Source organism: Numida meleagris, chromosome 24 (assembly GCF_002078875.1).
Source record: "Numida meleagris isolate 19003 breed g44 Domestic line chromosome 24, NumMel1.0, whole genome shotgun sequence".
NCBI lineage: Eukaryota > Metazoa > Chordata > Aves > Galliformes > Numididae > Numida > Numida meleagris.
Window position 1 is genome coordinate 774,268 of NC_034432.1, and position 15,994 is coordinate 790,261.

At 61.3% G+C, this 15,994-nt stretch overlaps 5 protein-coding genes across 13 annotated transcripts in view; 4 read left to right on the forward strand and 1 right to left on the reverse strand.

The window, feature by feature from the left end:
• The window catches only part of LOC110388003 (feather keratin 2-like), a 906,242-nt gene that overhangs the window by 468,715 nt on the left and 421,533 nt on the right, over positions 1 to 15,994 (forward strand). The gene's annotated exons all lie outside the window — the stretch shown is intronic.
• On the forward strand, positions 3,655 to 5,052 carry HDGF (heparin binding growth factor; the record flags this gene model as incomplete). Its single annotated transcript, XM_021376738.1, is given in 5 exon segments — positions 3,655 to 3,731; positions 3,886 to 4,024; positions 4,120 to 4,302; positions 4,371 to 4,576; positions 4,721 to 5,052. Coding segments are annotated over 5 exon segments (612 nt in total), but the record flags the coding sequence as incomplete, so codon positions are not given.
• Positions 5,521 to 7,178, forward strand: MRPL24 (mitochondrial ribosomal protein L24). Its single transcript, XM_021376740.1, has 5 exons — positions 5,521 to 5,789; positions 5,883 to 5,978; positions 6,057 to 6,160; positions 6,748 to 6,878; positions 6,960 to 7,178. The coding sequence occupies exons 1-5, from the start codon at positions 5,607 to 5,609 to the stop codon at positions 7,094 to 7,096; spliced, it is 651 nt and encodes a 216-aa protein (XP_021232415.1). The 5' UTR covers positions 5,521 to 5,606; the 3' UTR covers positions 7,097 to 7,178.
• On the reverse strand, positions 7,278 to 9,739 carry RRNAD1 (ribosomal RNA adenine dimethylase domain containing 1). Of its 6 annotated transcripts, none has more exons than XM_021376645.1 (7): positions 9,481 to 9,622; positions 9,191 to 9,322; positions 8,818 to 9,114; positions 8,681 to 8,743; positions 7,873 to 8,609; positions 7,598 to 7,785; positions 7,278 to 7,531 (listed from the first exon to the last, which is right to left on the reverse strand). In XM_021376645.1, exons 1-7 carry the CDS (start codon positions 9,568 to 9,570, stop codon positions 7,356 to 7,358), a joined length of 1,683 nt encoding a protein of 560 aa, XP_021232320.1. In that variant the 5' UTR covers positions 9,571 to 9,622; the 3' UTR covers positions 7,278 to 7,355. The 6 variants fall into 6 exon arrangements, with proteins under 6 accessions (XP_021232320.1, XP_021232321.1, XP_021232319.1 ...); XM_021376646.1 differs by having other exon boundaries at positions 7,862 to 8,609; XM_021376644.1 differs by having other exon boundaries at positions 7,278 to 7,785; positions 9,617 to 9,739.
• Positions 9,738 to 15,921, forward strand: ISG20L2 (interferon stimulated exonuclease gene 20 like 2). Of its 4 annotated transcripts, XR_002432755.1 has the most exons (4): positions 9,765 to 10,446; positions 10,789 to 10,989; positions 11,386 to 12,173; positions 15,459 to 15,921. XR_002432755.1 is itself a non-coding variant. In XM_021376704.1 (3 exons), exons 1-3 carry the CDS (start codon positions 9,844 to 9,846, stop codon positions 11,497 to 11,499), a joined length of 918 nt encoding a protein of 305 aa, XP_021232379.1. In that variant the 5' UTR covers positions 9,765 to 9,843; the 3' UTR covers positions 11,500 to 14,169. The 4 variants fall into 4 exon arrangements, 2 of the variants coding, with proteins under 2 accessions (XP_021232380.1, XP_021232379.1); XR_002432756.1 differs by lacking the exon at positions 15,459 to 15,921 and having other exon boundaries at positions 9,755 to 10,446; positions 10,789 to 11,229; positions 11,386 to 11,523; XM_021376704.1 differs by lacking the exon at positions 15,459 to 15,921 and having other exon boundaries at positions 11,386 to 14,169.

A 15,994-nucleotide genomic window follows, 5' to 3' on the forward strand; every position in this document is an offset into this window, starting at 1 on the left:
CACGTTGCGTGACCCCTGGGCGTGGGGGGTGGGGAAGTTTCACGGCCTTGCATGTGGGCTTTGCCTCCCCTCCCTGCCCCCAGTACCACTCTGCCCCTTTATTTGGGGGGTAGGCAGCACCGAGGGGAGCCCACCCCGTAACCTTCCTCCTTCATTCCTCCCCCCAGGCCTGGATTCAGCTTCTGGGCCCCCCACTCCCCACTAGGCCTTGGCTCCGTGTTGTGGGGCTCGGAACAGCGTGGGTCCCCTCCCCTCCACCCCGATCCCCCCGGCCAACTTTGGTTCGGTTTATGGAGGTTTTGTTGGCCAGGCTGTGGGGAGAGGCACTCGGTCGGGCAGCGGCCTGGCAGCACGCAGCCAAAGCAGCCATGGGGAGGGGTGGGCCTGTGGGGGCCTTCTGTCTGCTCCAACCCTATGCTGGGGGGACCGTGGGGGTCTTTGTGGACACCACACAGGGCCTGGACTGCATGCCACCAAGCCAAGGCCTCCCTGCGGCCTCATGCCGGGCCGGGCCCCCTGCAGCCCAAATTAGCACAGGCCGAGGCAGTCGCTTGGGTTTCGGCCTCCATGGCCGCGCTTGGCCTGGTCCTGTGGGGACGCGGCCCCTGGGACCCACACCAGCCCCACTGCAGGATTAAGCCACCCGCCTTTCCTGACCCCATCACTTGCCCTGGCGCCATGGGCCTGGCTGTGACTAATGGGGACGCTCCCGTCCCCTCCAGCCACTTGCTGGGGTTTTTTGTTTTCCGGCTCCCGGAATACGAAGCAGGTGTGGCCGGGAGGTGGCAGCTCCTTCCCCTCCCTGGGGAAGGGAGAGGTGCCGGGGCTGTTTTCCTGGTGCATGTTCCGGTGGCTGCCCCCTGAAATATAAGTGTTGTGAGCACCCAGCGTGTTCCATTGACACCCGCGCGTGGAAAGCTCTCAGTGTGGCCTCTGTGGAGGGGAAACTGAGGCACGACAGCTGGGAGATGGCACCAGCAGCGAGGACAAAGGGCCCACCCTTGTGCTGTCCCCACAGGGTCCTTTCCAGCACCCTTCTTGCTCACAGCCCACTGTTGTCAGTTGCTTGGGTCGGGTGCTGCTCCAGGGCCCTGCTCCCATCACTGGGTGTTTGGGGCAGGGGATGGATGGGGGCTGCGGGTGCTTGGATTAGGCCTTCCATGTGCTGGCAGCAGGAGCTGGGGCTGCCTCAGGGGGACAGGATAAACATGTGGGGCTGTGCCTTGTGTCATGCCACTGAGCTGCAGCAATGTCCCTTAGGGCATGGGATGCATGAGCGCTGCCTCCCAGTGGGCTTGACTGGTTAATCCCCCCTTCCCCACCCTAGTCACAATCCTGTTTCCATCACTGGGGAAGCTGAGGAAGAAACCAGTGGCTGCTGGGTCTCCGCGTGCACTGTCCCAGGCTCTGGGCACCAGTTGCAAAGTCCAGGTGCCAAGGTCGAGTGCAGAGTCCGTGCGGGGTACGTGCTTGTCCTGCCCCAGCCGTGCTCCAGAGCTGTCCCACCCCCTTGTTTTGGGCCCCCCCTGGATCCCTGTGCAAAGAACAGGCTGCTGACACCATGGTACCCTGTCCTGACCCACTGAGGACGGGGATGGACAAACAGACATTGGTGCTGTGGGTGAGCACCATGTGAGCTACAAATGGTGAAGGGTTTCCAACAGCCCCAGCACCAGCCTGTGCTGTTGGCACCCAGTCTGGCTATCTCAACAACATCCCCTTATCTCCTTGCCCCTGCTTCTTCCCCACCCTCTGCTGCAAGTAGAGATGCCACAGCCTATTCTGGGAGGGATGGGTGAAAAAAGGCAGATAAGGGGTGGCCACCCATTGGGTCCCACCCACGATGTGTGTCCACACCCTTTCTGGTGACCCACACGGTTACCAGAAGTCCATGGGGTCCCTGCCATGGGCTGCATTGTGCTGCTTTGCCCAGCCACAACCTTGGCCAAGGGCGGATCCTGGTACAGGGATGTGGCACTGTGCACTGGAGGGCTCTGGGACAATGGAGTCCCTGTCCCTGCTGAGGGATGTCCCACAGGGCTAACACTGGGGGCTGAGCCACCATATGCAGCACCATGTGCACAGCCTCTCCTCAGGGATGGAGGGTTTAAAAATATCTGGGCCTGTTTGCAAGGCGTTGTGGCCACTCCAGAGTGGTATCTGCGTCACGTTGTCTTCAGCAGGGTGAAGTAAACCTGTCGAGGGCTCTTTTGAATGGGAAAAGGTGAAGCCATTGGGGTGGCACAGCCAGGACATTCCCACTGGAGCTGGGTCCTGTGTCCCCACCTAGACCCGCTCCCCTTGGGGCTGATGGGGCCTTTGGTGGCACGGCCAAGGAGCAACCTGCAGAAACATGATCTGTGGCTGAGCCTCCTGCAGCATGGGGCTGGGCAGGATGGCTGGACACCCTCTGAATCAGCTTTTCTCCTCCACCCCATCAGCACTGCGGGTGGGGGTCCAGCACCACGGTGTTAGGCCAAGCTCTGCACCGTCAGAAGCTGCTCACTCCATCCCTGCCCCAATTCCTCTGCTGTGTTTGTAAAATGGAGCTGGGAGCAATGCGACCCTCAGAGGGCTCCCACACGTGGGATGTGTCCTTGGGGTGCTGGATGGAGACATCTCATCCCTCCTGGACACCCCCAGCCCGGAGCTTTGCCAGCGCTGTGACCTGGTGCAGTCCTGTGCCTCAGCTCTTGGACCTCTCAGGATATTTCCAGCAGAACCCCCTCTGCCAGGTCTGGCATCGAGCGCTGCAAGTTGCTCCAGGGCCACATCTGAGATGTGCCAGGAGGAAGGGAACAAAAAACCCCAGTGGCAGCCCTGCGGGAGCCCCACACCAGCACGGCACCTGGGGAAACTGAGGCTCGGCGCTGATGTTTGGCAAAGGTTGTGCCATGAGTCAGCAGCGTGCTGGCAAAGGGACGCAGCGCTGGAGCCAGCAACCTCACCCTGCCGCCCTTCTCCCCGGCGAGACCCCCCACCCGCCTTCTCTCTCCTTCCACCTTCCTTTGAGGCTTTCTCGGGAATTTATGGCTGCGCTCGTGCTGGCTCAAGCCGGGGTTATTTTTAGACTCTATAAAAAGCTGCCAGAGCCACTTTGCGCTGTGCTCCCGCGTGGCGCGCTGGGAATATTCACGCTTGGTGAATTGGCACCTGCCGGCGGGGCCGCGCTGGCTGCTCGCCGAGTTGGGGGCTCACAGGGCTCCAGGCGAGCTGGGGCGTTTTGGCCGCTGCCACAAGGGCTGGGTTGGAGCTGTTCCTCCTGCGTGCAGCCACGATTTTGCTGAGCTAAATGTGTCTGAGCCAGTCTAGACATGAGCTTACGGCGACCGCTTCTCGCTGTCCCCTTGGGTGCCCACAGTGCTGCCACAGGGATGGAGCTTCACATCAGGCTGTGATGCCCTGGCTGGATCCAGGTGTGCGGTGCACAGCACTGGGGTGCCCATCCAGCCCAGGGCTGCGGTAACCTTTGTGTTATCTGCTGTTTTTGCCCCTGGTGCTGCTGGCTGGTGGGTGAATTCCTGAGGAATAACGCTTTGCTCCCTGTCCCAGGAGTTGGCACATGATGGCCCGGACACCCATGTACCAGGCAGCAGGCAATGTCCCGTCACTGTGCTCTCCCCAGCCCTCACCCCTTTTTCCCATGTCACACAGATTGATGAGATGCCAGAAGCTGCAGTAAAATCCTCCTCCAACAAATACCAAGTCTTCTTCTTTGGGACCCATGAAACGTGAGTGGGGTCATGGTGCATGTGGGGGTGGGGTCTGTGGGGCCATTGGGGTCATGGATGGGTCCCACTCTCTGTGGTCTGGGTCTCTTTGGGGGCCACGATGCCAGTGAGCCCCCTCCCCAGCTGCTGTTCCTCGTTGCTTCCCCCTGAGCAGGGCATTCCTGGGGCCCAAAGACCTCTTCCCCTATGAAGAATGCAAGGAGAAGTTTGGGAAGCCCAACAAAAGGAAAGGGTTCAGCGAAGGTTTGTGGGAAATCGAGCACAACCCAACTGTCAAAGCCTCCGGGTACCAGGTGGGCAACATCCCTCTGTGGCCACCTCCTGCCCTGTTCCCTGGGTGCCCTGTCCCCCTCTAAGCCCTGCATGTCTGTCCCCCCCCCACCCCCAGCCCACCCAGAAGAAGACCTGCCCTGAGGATGCTGAGCCAGAGCAGGAGCCAGAGGGTGACGGGGAGAAGAAGGGCAACGCGGAGGGCAGCAGCGATGAGGAGGGGAAGCTAGTGATCGACGAGCAGTCCAAGGAGAAGAACGAGAAAGCCGGGATCAAGAGGAAAGCGGAAGATGCTTTGGAGGTAGGAAGGGGACAGGGACGTGGTAGGAGGGCACCGGGGCTGGGCTGAGCCCATTTCTCCCTACCCAGGCCTCCCCCAAGCGCGCCAAGGAGATGGAGGGGCAGGAAGCAGAGCAGAAGGTAGACAACGAAGAGGCCCCCAAGGAGGAGCCAAAACCCAACCCAGCCGAAGGGGAGAAGGAGAAGAACAGCGACGCCGCCAGCGTGCCGGACGCCAACGAAGCCAAGCAGGAGGGCAAGGATAAAGCGGAGGAGGTCAGAGACCACAAGGAGAGGTGAGGGCAGTGAACGGGGTGGCCCCAGACCCCAAAAAGCGGGCTCCCTTCTATCCACATGGGCACTGGGGGGCAGCCCTGGCAGCAGAGTGGGGATCTCAGTGCTGTGGGGTCCATCATCGCATTTCTTCTCGGCTCTCACAGCCTGTAGTGGCCTCCCTGGCGAGCTGATCTCCTGCTGCCCCTTCCCTGCTGGGCTCCCAGGGTGTTGCCCCATCTCGCCCTCGTCGCCTCGTCAACGTCCACGGCTCCGGAAACAAGAAACAAACGGAAAATGAAATTCAAAGAAGACAGAAGAAGAAAAAAAGAAAAAAAAAAAAAAAAAAAGGAAGAAATGAAGAGAAACCCAGTAATGAGAACCCCTGAACCAACCCGCATCTCCTGGCCCTGCCGTCGCGGGGCGCATGCTTTGTATTAGTGATTTCTAGGGGGCTGATCAGTTGATTTGAAATAAAAGCGATTCATGCCTTTTTAAAGTGCTTCTGCCTGCGTTTTCCTCTGGAGGTGTTGGCCCCTTCCTGCCCTGGGCCCCTTTTGGGTCATTTTGTATTCTTGATACCAGAAGGAGCCCTGAAGGAAACGCAAATGGGAACGGAGGTGAACTGAGGAAGGGGAAAAGAAAGAGATGGGGGCCCAGAGCCTCCGCCCTGACCCCCTGGGGAGCTGTGGGGCTGGAGCTGCAGCAGAAAATGGAGCCCTGGCCGGGCTGCAGCACCATAGATAAAGCCGGGCTCGCAGCCGCCCTGCCCGCTGCTGCTGCTCCCCTCGAGCCCCTCTGTCCGGGCCTACTAATGTGGGGGGCAATGGGGGCCTCGGGAGGCGGCTGGAACTACAGCTCCCGGCGTGCCCCGCGGGGTGCCCCACGTGATCGCTCCGCCCAATCGCGGCCACTCCCGGCATGCACCGCGCCAGAGGCGGGGGGACAGAGGCCCAGCGCCCGCTGGGAGCTGGGGTGTGGGGGTCTTGGGGGGGGGGAGTTGGGGAAGCGCTGCGGGTTTGAACCCAGTCCCGTGCCCCCAGCCTTGGCACCATGCGTCTCTCGGCTCTCCTGGGCGTAGCGGCTCGTCTTAAGCTACCCAAGGATTACCGGCACGGCACTTGGCGGCCCGGCACCGCCGCCGAACGCCTCCGGAACCCCCCGGGGCAACGCCGCAAGAAAATCTTCGTGGAACCCATCAGCAGAGAGGATTGGAAAGTGTTCCGCGGTGACACGGTGAGCACACGGCACAAACCCGGGGGTACGAGGCTGGGGGAAGCCCCCGCTGACCGCCCCCCCCCCCCCCCCCCCCACCCCCACCCCGTGCAGGTCCAGGTGCTGACCGGGAAGGACTCGGGGAAGCAGGGGATGGTCACCCAGGTTGTACGGGCCCGCAACTGGGTCGTGGTGGAAGGGCTGAACACGGTGAGTGTCAAACGCCGGGGTGGTCCCGGATGCATCCCGATGAACGCCGAGCAGCCGTAACCCTGCCCTGTCCCGCAGCACTACCGCTATGTCAATAGGAACGCCAAGTACAGCGGCACCTACATCGCCAGCGAGGCCCCGCTGCTGCTCAACCAGATCGCCCTGGTGGATCCCGAGGACCGGTAATTCGCAGTAGGGAACTGGGGAGCCCGCTGTTGGCTCAGCACCGACCTTCTCAGTAGACCTTCTCTTTGCCCCTCACTGCAAGAAAGACATTGAGGCCCTGGAGCGTGTGCAGAGGAGGGCGACGAAGCTGGTGAGGGGTCTGGAGCACAGGGCTGATGAGGAGCGGCTGAGGGAGCTGGGATTGTTCAGTCTGGAGAAGAGGAGGCTCAGGGGAGACCTCATGGCTCTCTATAACTACCTGAAGGGAGGTTGTAGTGAACCGGGGGTCGGCCTCTTCTCTCTTGTAACCGGTGACAGGACGAGGGGGAATGGCTTCAAGCTGCACCAGGGGAGATTTAGGCTGGACATGAGGAAATACTGCTTTTCTGAAAGAGTGGTCAGGTGCTGGAACGGGCTGCCCAGGGAGGTGGTTGAGTCACCGTCCCTGGAGATGTTCACGAAACGTTTAGATCTAGCGTTGAGAGACATGGCTTAGTGGGGTTATGTTGGTGGTAGGTGGATGGTTGGACTAGGGAATCTTGTAGGTCTTTTCCAACCTAGCTGATTCTATGATTCTATGATTCTCGCACCCTGTGCCCACCAGGAAGCCGACTGAGGTAGACTGGAGGTACACAGAGGAGGGCGAGCGTGTCCGCGTCTCGTTACGCACCGGCCGCATCATCCCCCTACCCCTGAGGCAGCGCCGGGACGGCATCGTTCCTGAGCAGTATATCGGTGAGGGGGACGGGGGTTGGCTCTGAGCTGCAGAAGCCAGCGAGGTGCTTGGAGGCTCAGCGCCGTCCCCTCCACCCGCAGATGGCCCCAAGGACACATCGGTGGATGACGCGCTGGATAAAACCTACACGCCGTCCCTGAAGACCTTTGAGGAGGAGATCATGGACGCCATGGGGATTGTGGAGACACGCAGGGCCAAGAAGTCCTACTGGTACTAAATCCTACGTGGAACTTGGCCTGGAGCTGCGTTCCGTGCTCCAACGGCAGCAGCTTGCAATAAAGATGCCCCTTTATTTTTCATGGCCGTGGTGCTTTGTGGCAGCTCTTGGTCACACTGACAGGATCCAAACTGTCCTGCTCTGCCCCCTCCCCTCCTGCTCACTCAGTCCAAGCCCTGCACCATGTAAAAAACAGGTTTTATTGTAGCTCGGGCCTCGCAGCCAGCAGCTGGGCACCCATCAGTCCCCACAGTATTGCTTAGCCCTGCCCCTGCCCGCAGGGCTCCACTCCACCCCTCACCGTGTCTTCATCCTCACCACTGTCCTTGTCCAGGCCTGACAGCACTGCATCCAGTGGTACCCGTGCGGCCACCAGCACCAGGTTGCGTGGGGAGAACCGGGGGTTGAAGAGGGGCACAAGGGCGCACTGGAAACCTGTGGAAAGAGAGAGATGGTTGGCACCTGCAGAGCCCCAGAGCCCCCTACCGCGCTGGCACTCACCTTGCTCTCGCAGGTAAAGCAGGCGATCGAGCAGGATGAGGGTCTCCACCAGTGGGGCCAGCAGCAGCACCAGGCTGAAGAAGGCAACCACCTTGTGCTGCTGACGCAGCATGGTGCACACTGACTCTGAATCCAGAGGCACGGAGGCTGAATCCAGCCCCACAAGTGGCAGCCCCAGCCGAGCATACCTGTGGGACAAAGCCATGCCGGTCCCACAAGTGCCCAAGGAAGATGCCAGGAGGGGGGGATCGAAGGGGCACCCACCCCATACGCACTCGGGGAAGCTGAGTGTGTGGGCTTTCTTCACTGTCTGCACTCCCAGGTGCTTCTTGCTGGGGTCAGCTGCCCGGATGAGGGTTTCCAGCACAGCACGGTAGCAGTGAACGCGCAAGCATTCACTGTCCCTGCCCAGCCTCTCTGTGTACTCCTCCACAGCATGGCATGCAGCCTCACGAGCCCGGTAGGAAAGCGTGTGGCCCGGCAACCCAGCCACCCAAGTGCTCAGTGGGTAGCCTGGAAGGCTGGAACCAGTTGGCTCAGGGCACGTGGAGAGCTTCATATAGCAGCAAGCTGCAGAGGTGACAGCAGCCACCTGGGGGCTGCGGGCAAAGTGGCGCAGCAGGGCCACGCTGAGGTCCCCACAGGCATGAAGTCCTGTCAGCAGTATCCGCTCACTGTCCGTGGACATTGCCAATGGGTTCCTGGCGGCGAGGGCTGGCCCTGGGGTGGGGGCCAGCAGGAATTCTTGCCCAGGAACCTGAGGGTCCAGCCAGCCAGCCACGTGTTGAGGGCATCGGGGACAAAGGGACGCAGGATCTGTACGTTCTGGGGCTGTGTTTGGGTGGTGCTGGGAGGGTGGCAGCCTCCTAGTGTCACTCCGTGCCTGGGCTTTCTTCAGCTCCCGCAGCAGCTCCTGGTCAAAGCGCTCTGCCAGGCTGACCAGGCGGCTGTCACCCTCCACAGCGGTGACGGACAAGCCAAGACTGAAGGCCAGGAAGCGTGAGAAGTGGCCCTGGGGGGGCAAGGGGACATGTCTGTGCGGGGGACATCCCTGAGGGTCACCTCGCAGCGGTTCCCTCCTACCTGCCCTGCACCCACATCCACCACTCGGTCACAGCCAGTGGCCTGGCTCAGCCGCTGCAGTACCTGTGGGGAGAGGGGACCGTGGGTTGACAGGGAAGCTGTGAGGTGACACTGGAGGGGAGAACTGGGGTACCTACCTTGCCGAGGCGCCGGATCTCGTGCTGCTTCTTGGGCTTGACATGGCGGCGCAGCAGTGGGTGCAAGTGGGGGCTTTGGCAGGGTGGGCATGGGGCCCCCCCCAGCTGTCCCCGGGGGAAGGAGAGCGCATGGGCAGCAGCGACAAAGGCCAGCAGGGAGAGTGGCCACACTGTGCCTGGCCCCACCGTGGCCCCTGTTCCCAGCAGCATGGTGGCCAGCTGCGGGGGATCTGCCACCTCCAGGGCTGCCTGCCAGGCCGGGGGGAGCTTTGCCCACAGCCCCTCAGCAAAGAAGTCCTGTGGGGAGTGAGAGTTGCTGAACACAGGGCTGGGGACACGCTGGGGACATGGAGGACACGCTGGGAACACTCACAATGATGTAGGCGTCGAGCAGGGGACGGTACAGCGACAGGAGGCGGATGATGTCTGCTGCTCGCTGCTGCTCCCAGTGCAAGGGGGGGCAGGGGGCACCTGCCATGGCCGTGATGTCACACTGTGATGTCACCTGAGGGTGTGATGTCACTCAGAGACCCCTCCTCTGGGGTCATGACATCACCCAGGGATGCCAACCCCCTGCCCGTCCATGACCTAACAGAGCCACAACATCCTTCAGTGCCATGACGCCATAGGGCTGTGACATCATCCACAGCTACAGCTCTTTACCTGCACCCGTGACATCACAGATCCGTGACATAACACGGTCGTGATGTCATGAGATGAGCTAGACCCCCTACCCAGGATCTCCTGGGCCATAGAGGCGCCCCTCCCACAGGCCAGAGCGGCCCCATGCGCCACTCACCGCCCGGCCCCTCCGCGTTCCCGCCGCGCCTCCGCGCATGCGTAACCGCCCGCGCGGCGCCCACGGAGCATGCGCAGCTCTGCCACCACCCCACTGCACAGGCGCCCGGGTGCTGCGCGAGGGTCGTGCGCATGCGCCTAGACGGCACTCGGGCTTCCGTTGCCGGCAGTTTCCGCTTCCGGTGGCGGGAGGGAGGGGGCTGGGTGCCGGGTGCCGTCGCCTTCAGCATGTCGGATCTCATCATCAACGTCAGCTTCGGGCTCGCCGCGCCCGCCCGCCGCGACCCGGCCGGGAACCGCAAGCACAGAAACTTCGTGAGGCGGCGGCGGTTGGAGCGGAAGCGTGCGCTCGGGCAGAAGCAGCGCCCGGCAGCACCGCAGCCCGGAGGGGGCCTCCCGAGGAAGCGCGGCTGCAGAGCCCGCGGGAAGAGGAGGCCGGAGGCGGGCGGCGGGGAGCGGGAGGAGCACGAAGAGAACGACCCCCCTGGGTCCTCCGGCGGCACTAAGCCTTCAGCCCGCAGCACCACGCAGGAAACGGGCACCAAAGGGTCGCAGCGAGCAAAGAAAGCCACCAAGGCCCTGGTGCGAGCCCCCGGGCTGCCCCCGGCGCCTAGCAAGTTTGTGGCGATCGACTGCGAGATGGTGGGCACGGGGCCCGGTGGGCGCAACAGTGACTTGGCCCGCTGTAGCATTGTGGACTATGAGGGTGACGTGCTGTACGACCGCTACGTGCGGCCCGCAGAGCCCATCGTGGACTACCGCACCCGCTGGAGTGGCATCCGCAAGCAGCACATGGCCAACGCTGTCCCCTTCTGCAAGGCCCAGCGGGAGGTGTGGTGTTGGGGGTGGTGTGGCCATGGAGCAGGGAAGGAAGACCATGCTCCTGGTGGGCTTCCAGGGCTGTCTGTGGTGGGCGGGGGGCTGCTGAGGACGTGACACCTTGGTGGGGTCTGCCCACATCCCATTTCTTGTCCTGCAGTGGAGAGGACACTTCCCCATGCATCTGCTGCTCCCATTCTGTCCCACATCATAGCCCAAAAGCTGTAATTCCTACTGGCAGCAGGGTAGACCCATGCTCCTGGGCACGAGCACCACTCTCTGTGGGGCAGAACCCTCTGATGGGTAGCATGGTGCACTGGGGCTTGCTCTAATGTTCTCTCTTTCCCTCCCCAGATCCTGAAGATCCTATCTGGGAAGGTGGTGATTGGCCACGCCATACACAATGACTTCAAGGCTCTGAAGTACTCTCACCCCAAAGTGCTCACCCGTGACACATCCAAAATCCCCTTATTGAACCAAAAGGGTGGGTTCCCCGAGGATGTCTCCATTTCCCTGAAGCGCCTCGCCAAGGAACTGCTGCACAAAGATATCCAGGTCTGCTGCTGGCCCTGTTTCATTCCTTAGCAGGTTCCACAGGAGGCTGCTGCAAAGCCACTTCTGGGGCAAGAAATTCCCCAGTGTCCCCAGGGAGCAGCGTGGGGAACGAACAGGCAGCATGAAGGGGCTGTGGGGAGCGTGCAAGAGCAGGAAGGTTTGCCCTGCTTGTTTGCAATCTATGCTTGGGGAAGGAACAGAGATGTGTTGTGTCCCATCCTGGGACTGGGGAATCCCAAGGTCAGTCACTGCCTTGTACCTCGCTCTCTTCTTTCCTGAAAGGCCACTTGCAGGAGCAGCTCAGCTGCAGAGCTGGCAGCTGAGAACATTGCTGGGGCTTTTTCTTTCTCAGCAGTGCCTTGGGCTGTGCCAACTCTTTGTCACTGTCCCCAACAGGTTGGCAAAAGCGGACATTCTTCAGTGGAGGACGCCAGGACCACCATGGAGCTGTACAAAGTCGTGGAAGCAGAGTGGGAGCAACACTTGATGCTGAACTCTGAGCAGGAGTGACTGCCCCACAGTCCAGCGCAGACCTCGCAGGGTTCTCAGAGCCTGGAGCCAGTGGGAGAAAGAATAGGATGGAGCAGAGGCAGAAAGTGCTGTGGGGCACTGCAGCCCCCTGGTAGTGGGGATAGTGGCATCATCAAGTTATGACTGTCCTTTCTCCCTACTCTGAGCATTGCACATGCCTTTGTTATACTGCGCTCTGTACCCCACCAGCAATGTGGGGAGAGCAGGGGCCACCTGTGCCTTCTGGGGGTCTCTCCAGTCCCAGATCAGCTCTGGGCTGTCAGAGCCTTATGGGACCCCAATCACGTTTGGGTGCCCAAGCCTGGCTGTACCAGGTAGAGCATTCCTGGGAGAGCAGCTGGGGGGTCCTTGTGGACAGGGGTTCTGCCCAGCTGTGGGCAGAGAGAGGACAGGGACAGCTCCAGCTACAGCACTGGGGCCGTGCCAGCCGGGCTCGTCCTGACAGATCCAAACCCAGCAAGTAACCTCTCATGTCCTCAGGCCAGTTACCTCCCATGTTTCATAACTACCTCTGACAAGGACCAGCAGGGGCCATGACTGCCACAGGGCTCCGGGACACAGGACGGGCTGAGGCAGGTCCCGCCAGCCGGGAAGTCCCCACGCTCCTGGGAGCTGCTCCCCCGTGGGATTTGAGTGCTGCCTTCCTCTTTTGCGTAAGTGCTGCTGCGGGGGCTGGGGCGGGACCGCTGTCCCCATCCGTCTGTCTGTCCGTGCCACTGGGGACGCCGTGTCCTTCACGGACACCTCTGAACGCCGACATGTATTTGTTTGCTGAACTCTTGAACGTGCCCCGAGTTCTCGGTCTGCTCTGGTTAGCCCACCGTCGAGCTGCTTTGAAGTGAAATGTTTATGTTCAAAATGCCCATTAAAAAGAAATGATTAACAAGCCCTTCCTTTCTGCAGCGGTGGGGATGGAGAGGGCTGCAGGGCCCTGGGGAAGGTGCTTAGCCCCGAGTGCACGGGAAGCGGTGCAGCCTGCACCCGTGGGGCATGTGACGACCGTGTCTGTCCCCCCCTGCGTCCCAAATTGCCAAGCTTGGCCGTGTATGGAGCAACAGGGGAAGCAGGAGGCACTTCCCACATCCCCAGCTTGCAGGCTCTGCGTGAAATCTTGATGTTGTTTGAAGTCAAAGCAGTTCAGGAGGGGGCCAGGGAAGGGCTTGCAAAGGAACAGGCACCGGCCTCGGCAAGGTCAGTCCCAAAATGGGTTGAGCAGGGCTGCAGGCACGGGCTGCTCCCCCACCTCTAAATCCTGTTTCTTGTGACCCCATTTTGGGGCCAGGGCTGCACAGAGAGGGGAGAGGTGCCCATGCCTGGTGCTGAGCAGCAGAGCTTTGTCCTTCTGGGCTCCAAGCAGGCCCCTGGTGCCTGGGGTGACTGCTGTCAGCCGTCACCCACCACCTGCCAGCAGCTGCTTCGTGCTGACCTTTCCTGTACCTCTTCTTTATGCCCAGGTGTGAGCCAGCCCTACACAGGGCTCTGCAAAGTTCCAGCAATACTGGGACCGGTGTGCAGAGCCCAGGCTTCCTCCCCTTATTTCAGGCTGTGTGGACAGAGCTGTCCCCAGCTGGTACCCCCCATCTGCACCTGAGCCCCATAGTGGAGAGAGACTGGGAGTGGAGGAGAAGAGGGGTTTGGGGAGCAAAATGGGTCCTGACCCCAGCTCTGCTGGGCTTAAGCTGGGTTCTGCTCTCTCCTTCCTGAGGCCCCATTAACAGCAAGATGAAAACATCACACTGACACTGTCCCTAGCTGGTGGATGCACTGTGCCCAGGGCAGAGTGGGCTGGGGACCGGCAGAATCTTCCCCTTGAGCCCCCCACTGCCACCGTTCCCTTGGCAATGAGCTCTGCCCACCCAGGATCCTGCTGGTGTGGCAGCAGGAGGGAGCCTCGGCTCTCATTCCCTTCCCTGCATGAGGAGTGGAGCAGCCAAAACCAACATGCCCAGCCCAGGCTGCTCGCCCTCTGCACCTCCTCCATCACCACAGCTCCAGCTGGTGGGCGCTGCCGGAGCGATGCCGGTGCTGAGTGGACCCTGGGAGCGCAGCCAGCCTGACCGGGGCATCCCCGTGCGTAGCTAGACACGACGGGCCCGAATGCACGTCACATTTTCCAGTGTTTCGGGGGTGTTTATGCCTTTATGCTCAACTCTCAGCATGTTCCAGGCAAGGATAAGGGGTGGGAGCGACAATCGTGGCCGGAATAAAACGCTTCCCAACCTCCAGATGTTTGGCTGCATGACGAGAGCGGCCGAGCGAGAGACACTCGTTAAAAATCTGCCGGGTTTGGGGATGTCTGGGTCACTAGGAGGGGACAGTGGGGGCCCTGGTGTAAAGGATAGGGCCAGACAGCAGAGACCGAGGGGGAATTCTGTGGTCACAGCACCCGGAGCCCTGCAGGATGCTTTCATTTTTGCTTTTAAACATGGGGGTGCCGGTGAGGGATGCCCAAGCCATGCAGTCAGGGGACAGAGGAGCAGGCAGCACGTTACCAAGCAGCCGTGCACACGTGTCCCTCGTGCAGTGTGCGTCCACTGGAGAGCTGTTGTGGCCCCAAGCACAAAGGAAGGTGAGGAGGCACCGGAGAGGCCGGGAGCCTTTGTGTCTGGCTGCGTTTGGAAGCAATTAAAGTAGGGTGGGAGTTTACAATCTGGGTTATAAATGGCCGACGGTTAAAAAGTTTTTACCTCTGGAAATGAGAACCATGCGGTCCGGCCCCATCTTGTCTGCAGATGTCGGGTGAGCCCCCGCTTAATGGAGCTCGGGGGGGGAAGGGGGGGGTCACAGCCTGGGGACAGGGGCTCCAACGGGGACCACAACGGGGTCCTATGGGTGCTGTGCCACCGCTGTGCTCCCTGCGAGGGGCTCAGGGCCGTTGTTGCTGTCACTCCACAGGGACTGGGGGCAACTGGGGGGCCGCGGTGGTGCTCAGAGGGCTGTGGTTCGCTGGGATCACTGCAGTGCGTTGCAGTGCCAGCTGTTTCCAGTGGCCGATCCAGCTGTGCAGCCAGGCGTGGGAGCTCCGTGGCTCCAGCGTAATCCCCGTCTCCGTGTGCAGCCATCCTGGGACAAACGGCCCCACTCGCGTTTGCAGCCGGAGCCAGGGCTTCGTGGGCCAGGAAAGGGGGAATGGGGGGGGGGAACAGAGAGGGTTTATCCACCCTTCCCCGTGCAATTCCTTCCAGATGTGGGGCTGCGGGGTTCGGTTCCACCCGGCCGCGTCCTGGGGGCTCGGCGTGAGGGTCCACAGCTCTGCCCACACCCCCACCCGTGCTCCCCTGCAGCCGGTTCTCCTGGAAATGTGGCATTTTTTCGCTCTTTCTCCAAATATGGGGGTAAAACGTTCAGCATCACTCATCCCCCCACGCTGGAGGGGACGTAGATCCTGTTACACAGGGATGAAAGGGATGGGGGTGACCCTCGTCGGACCCCTCCAGCTCTGCCTGGGGGTGCACGGGTGGGGTGCAGCGTGGGGCTTTTTCCTTTCCCCATGCTTCCCATGCTGCAGCCCGCGGAGCATCGGCGACGCTGTAGGTAAGGTTATGTCAGCCCTTTGTTACAAATCCTGTTCTTCAGGGGATTAGAGGCATGCTGCAAGCCAGGGCTTGGCTCACGAAAATCACAGCCTAGAAATTTGGGGGCGAGGAAGCCGGGGCCAGGAGGAGGGGAGGCAGATCCCAGCAAGAGGGGTTTCAGGAAGGGCAGGAGGGAGCTGGAAGGCACTTCCCAAGCTGTGAGCAGCGAGCTCAGCTTTACTGCTGGTTTGCACGGGCTGTGCAGAGATCTCCAGCTGTTGGGTGGCCCTCTGCACCCCAAATCTGCCAAACCTTGGACCCGTGGGGCAGCCCGCACTCCTGCAGACAATGGACATGGCTGAGGGTATCCACCACCGCACAGAAGTCTGTTTTCACCCCAAAATCTGTCTCCCTCTGTTTCAGGGCTGCCGATGACCAAGAAATGCCATTTCTTGCACAGCACCGGGATGGCACCACGGCACAGTGTGCCCGATGCAGCTCCTTCCTCGGGCATCTCACCGGAGAGAAACCCCAGTGAACAATTCATCACGCTCTGAGCAGGCCCAATCTATCAGGGCTCGAATCTCACACTAGCAGTTAATCTTGCTTTCCCCCCGGCCTGCAGCCAAACCAAACTTCCCGCAGCCCCGCAAAGACCGGAGGGTTCTGTTCTGGGCTATGGGGCTCGGACAGAGCAGGGCTGAGAGCAGCTGCACACGTGCATGGACGGACGTTGCAAGCACACAAGCATACAACACATTGTACGCACACGCGTGTGCGCACACAGAGCTGTGCACACCTGGTGCACGCCAAGCACACGGAGAGCACCTAGCGGGCACGGGGCTGGGCCCCTGGGGGGTGTGAGCAGTCCTGGGGGGGGTGGGTATGAGAGTGGGAGGCTGCAGGTAGATTGGGGGATGAGAGTGGTATCGGGGAGATGCGGGCAGCGGGTGGATGGC

What these genes read in the sequence shown, in the direction of transcription:
- MRPL24 (XM_021376740.1), top strand. Translation starts at nt 5,607, where the DNA reads ATGCGTCTCTCGGCTCTCCTGGGCGTAGCGGCTCGTCTTAAGCTACCC. An exon ending in TGGTGGAAGGGCTGAACACG is followed by an intron (nt 5,979 to 6,056) that starts GTGAGTGTCAAA and finishes CCTGTCCCGCAG; the next exon opens with CACTACCGCTATGTCAATAG. An exon ending in CGTTCCTGAGCAGTATATCG is followed by an intron (nt 6,879 to 6,959) that starts GTGAGGGGGACG and finishes CTCCACCCGCAG; the next exon opens with ATGGCCCCAAGGACACATCG.
- RRNAD1 (XM_021376642.1), bottom strand. Translation starts at nt 9,570, where the DNA reads ATGGCCCAGGAGATCCTGGGTAGGGGGTCTAGCTCATCTCATGACATC. An exon ending in TGGATGTGGGTGCAGGGCAG is followed by an intron (nt 8,610 to 8,680) that starts GTAGGAGGGAAC and finishes TTGCCCCCCCAG; the next exon opens with GGCCACTTCTCACGCTTCCT. An exon ending in CACACACTCAGCTTCCCCGA is followed by an intron (nt 7,786 to 7,872) that starts GTGCGTATGGGG and finishes TTTGTCCCACAG; the next exon opens with GTATGCTCGGCTGGGGCTGC.
- ISG20L2 (XM_021376704.1), top strand. Translation starts at nt 9,844, where the DNA reads ATGTCGGATCTCATCATCAACGTCAGCTTCGGGCTCGCCGCGCCCGCC. An exon ending in TCTGCAAGGCCCAGCGGGAG is followed by an intron (nt 10,447 to 10,788) that starts GTGTGGTGTTGG and finishes TTCCCTCCCCAG; the next exon opens with ATCCTGAAGATCCTATCTGG. An exon ending in TGCTGCACAAAGATATCCAG is followed by an intron (nt 10,990 to 11,385) that starts GTCTGCTGCTGG and finishes TGTCCCCAACAG; the next exon opens with GTTGGCAAAAGCGGACATTC.